A 4,263-nucleotide genomic window follows, 5' to 3' on the forward strand; every position below is an offset into this window, starting at 1 on the left:
GATTTTGTTTCTTACTAATTATGTATGGTCAAGATTTGCAAAGGAAAAAACAAAAGAAATTCTCTAAAATAAAACAGGAATTTCTGAACCCTGTAAATGAAAGTAAAATAAGGCAAATATGACTGTGTTCAAAGAAAAGATAATCAGCACTGGTATTTATAGTAACTAAGGTAACATTGCTATTGTTGACATTTTCAGACAGGTATGTGTGACTAGCTATACAGATGGTACAGATGAGGGGACACAAACAATAAACAAATAAATCATTAGTCAAGAAGGAGTCAAGAAGAAAGAAGCCCAGTTTATTGCAACATTCAGAAGTAACACTGTTTGCCCGAGGAAACAATACTTACTGGAAAAGCAATAACAAAAAAAAAAGGTCATTCTTTTGGCTCTGCTCCAACAGTACTTATTTCATGAAAGTTACGTTCACCAACTTGGGGTCACGACATACTGACACACATAACTGACATAACAGTACAGACAGACACGACACGACCAGGACGCTCAAGATACATGACCACCGTTACAGGGACACCACGAGTTTGATTTTGAGCCGTGCAGGGAGAACATTCCGGCAATACGCGCTGCTGTTCCATGCAGCAGATGACAGCAACGGGACTGAGAATTGGGCTGGGGGGGGGGGCAGAATGGAGATGACCAAAGAACATAGACGGATAACGAGGGACAAACACGAACAAGGACAGAGGCACAGTTAGCCTATGAGGGTACGGACATGCAGAAGCAAAGATCCATATTATAAGGAAGCCACAGGATCCCTTTGTTCGCCATTTACTGAAACTATATCATCCATAGGCAAAGTACAGGAAGAGAAAAAGTCTTATCCTTATTAAAAAAACAACAACAACAACAGTCTCACACGACAAAAGACTATTCACCACCTGCTCCTCGAACGAACAAACAGTTAACATCTTCATCAGGGCCAAAGACTTCAAGCAACACATACAGAACTGGAGGTGGCCACTTGTAGGCGTTGGACATTAAAGGCTGAAGGTTTGGGACTCGTTCAAGGTTTCATTTTTTGCATCAGTGCCTGCGGCAAGACACTAGGTGGGTTGTCAGAAGCAACAAGGAGCCCCCTTCCCAGAACTCACCCTGAACCCCCACCCCCCCATATGGAAAACCTGAGGAATCATGCCATCCCCCTGAGCCAGACCCCCCTCCCGCTCCAGAGCGCCACCGCGGTCTCATGAGCTCCAGGTCAGTCCTTCTCCAGGTGCATCTCTCCAAATTCTCGCCCTCCCAGGGGTCAAAGTTCAAATGCGGGGAAGCAGGAGGCCTCAGGCTGGCTGATGTCAGAGAGGAAGTGGATAGCTCCTGCCATACCTATCAGACACACATACGCACACACACACACACACACACACACACACAAACACAACAGAGTTTAGGCGAGAAAACAATAATACAACAATGCAGAGTTAAAGAAAAATAAAACAGTAAAGTTTAGAGAAGAAAGTAAGACCTGTTTGAAATTCACCACCAGGTGCAACACACGGACCCCACACAGTCAATCTCGCTGCAGAATTAATAAGACCAGCTCAACATTTCAAAAGATCTATGGGAAGTTCAGTGGATCCACAACAGCTGCACCTTGAAGTGCAGTCGGTAAAAAACGATCTAATTAAGGAGCAGCCTTGGCCTCAGCCTCATTGTAAAACCATATTCTTCCTCTCAAGTCCTACGGTAGTCGGTAGACTCAGGTAACCTCGGGCAACCTGTCTCTCGCGGTCTCATCCATAAAACATGGCACAGGTGCAGTGCTGGGAGGTGAGTCGTGATACCCTCCACACACTGGGCATCGCAGACACCACAGGAGGGAATACACACAATCACGCATATTAACACCAGTTGGCCTGTGCTTTCAAGTTGCTATGGCAACGACGGCAAGGTAGGGCTGAGCCTGAGCCATGCCAACTTGGGTTGGCGAACGTGGCACAGCAGGACAGAAAGAAAAGGTACAGTAAGATGGCTCAGGGGAGATCTCACCAGGTGAGAAACCAACTCCGCATTATATTTCCTATGGTGTAAGACCAGTGATACTAACCTACTGTTTGGGATTTTTGACTTTACTTCTTTCACTCAGGCACACCCAAAAAAATTACAGTTCCTGTCATAAACCCAGGAACTCTACATTGCCTATATCTCAAAAGGAATCATTGAGATGTGAGTCAGTGTGTGTGTGTGTCCAACAAAATGAGCCCATCGCTTTATTCCAGAGAGAAGGCGGGCCGAGGTGGGAGGGGGTGAGCGGTTGCATATGGAGTCTCTCTGAGTAATTGGCCTTAGTGAGCAGCAGGCTTTAAGGCCCCAGACAGTGAGGGCCTCGTTTGTAGGGAGGCGATTACATTGATCAGACAGACAGGGGTGCAGCCAGACGAGCGAACGCTACGGCCATCTGGGCTGAGTCTGGACGCTTGTTTACCTTCAAACAGCGAATACGGCCGGTCAGGGATGCGGCACCCATGCGTCCCATAGTCCAGGCACCACTCGGCAAACTGCAAAACACAGACAGGAATTGACATTCATGGGGCATTCATGGACATGCACTCAAACTGACATCTAGTCATTTATAAGATTTCATCCAGAGCGACCTCAGACTAAGGGCCTGTCAGGCAAAGCACAGATCACAGATTAAAGATGACATCAAATGGATCAACGGACTATTTTACTTCGTTTTCAGATGTTGACATAGAAGGCATGCAACTTTGGTCTGTCAAAACACATGCTAAAATGCTTTTTTTACAAGCTTATAATTAAGCTGACCATTAAATGGTCCATTTGAACAGATATATAGCGCCCTTCATGCTTATGTGGCACCCATGTGAATAATGAAGTGAGCTTTGCGCTGATTGGCTACCTTATCAGCCAGGGGCCGCTTATAACAGGCCTGAGCAACTTCTACCTGAATCTCCGACTCAAAGTGGTAACGTAACATGGAGGGCGGGAGGTGACCAGAGGGATATTCCGCATCACACTCTGTGTTCAGTATCACACTCGCTCTTTTGTAGGGGCTGTTTAGCGGTCACAAAGTCTGAGATTTGATTAAAAGGAGGAAATAACGTTGTTTCCGGTTCAAGTAGCTTTGTGGCTATGCATCAAACTCTCCTTATTCAACAAAGCCAAGGTAAAACAACGATTTTGTGTTCCATGTCTGCTTTAAATGACGGCTGTGGCTGGAAAAATGGAAAGAAAAGAAACAAATGAAATGAAAAGGAAATGCGCAAGTAGTCGCAATTTAGGAAATGAGCTCCTCTCTCACTGAACAGTGTTTATTAAACACACACTGGGCTCACTCTGCAAACCTGGATCACACTTCAGGACATTTTATTTCCAGAGCCAGCGTGCCAGAGAAGCTCCCCCACCCTCTTCCTGCCTGCCAGGCTCTGGACATACTGATGCCAGTCTGACTAGGACAAACCAAAATGACCTCAAATGACCTATTGTGGACACGGCTCATCTGAGGTAGTCTGAGGAAGGACAAGCCCACCCGTCCAACACACAGCCTCAGCCTGCTGATGGTACGGCTGGGAGAGTATTCAGATGCCGCAGTGTCTCCCCCTCAACGGGAAATCAGGGAGATGGGGTGAGGTGATTTAGTATGTGTGTGTATGTGATTGTGTGTGTCTGTGTGTGTCTGTGCGTGTCTGTCTCTTGCAGTCTTCATACATAACTCAAGCACTGTGTGAATGAACATGATGGCAGTTTCCGATTCACAGGAGCTACTGGTTCAGAGATCAGGGGAAGTGATGGGAATAAAATAAAACTGTGTGTGTGCCTGTAGTGAGTTTGCGTGGGTGGTGAGTGAGTTTGTGTGTGTAAGAGAGAGAGTGTGTGTGTGTGTGTGTCTTTTTCTCTCTCTCTCACACACACACACACACACACACACACACACACACACACACACACACACACACACACACACACACAGATAGAGTGTCCTTCATGCATAACTCTCAGTTCAGGGCTTTGAAGAAGTGATGGACGTCAACCTCTGACTCTGGTGTGTGGCGATAAAGTCATTTAAGAATAGTTTATGTGTGTGAAGAAGAGTGTGTGTGTGTGTGCATGTGTGTGTGTGTGAAGAGTGTATTCTGTGTGAATGTGTGTGTGAAGAGTATGTCTATGTGAATGTGTGTGCCCATGAGGCAGACAGCCTGATGTGAGTGGTGACATATGGGAGTCTGGATTAGACCAGTAGTGTGTGTGTGTGTGTGTGTGTGTGTGTGTGTGTGTGTGTGT

At 46.2% G+C, this 4,263-nt stretch overlaps 1 protein-coding gene across 1 annotated transcript in view; it reads right to left on the reverse strand.

Moving 5' to 3' along the window:
- Positions 1–281: 281 nt before the first annotated feature.
- lancl2 (LanC lantibiotic synthetase component C-like 2 (bacterial)) overlaps positions 282–4,263 on the reverse strand; it is a 40,033-nt gene continuing 36,051 nt past the window's right edge. The window contains exons 9-10 of the mRNA XM_062521546.1: positions 2,447–2,519; positions 282–1,347 (exon numbers count right to left, since the gene is read on the reverse strand). Coding sequence (XP_062377530.1) covers positions 1,271–1,347; positions 2,447–2,519 — 150 coding nt within the window. The 3' untranslated portion in view covers positions 282–1,270. The remainder of the gene's footprint in view (positions 1,348–2,446; positions 2,520–4,263) is intronic.

The sequence above is a fragment of the Sardina pilchardus genome, chromosome 19, assembly GCF_963854185.1.
Source record: "Sardina pilchardus chromosome 19, fSarPil1.1, whole genome shotgun sequence".
NCBI lineage: Eukaryota > Metazoa > Chordata > Actinopteri > Clupeiformes > Clupeidae > Sardina > Sardina pilchardus.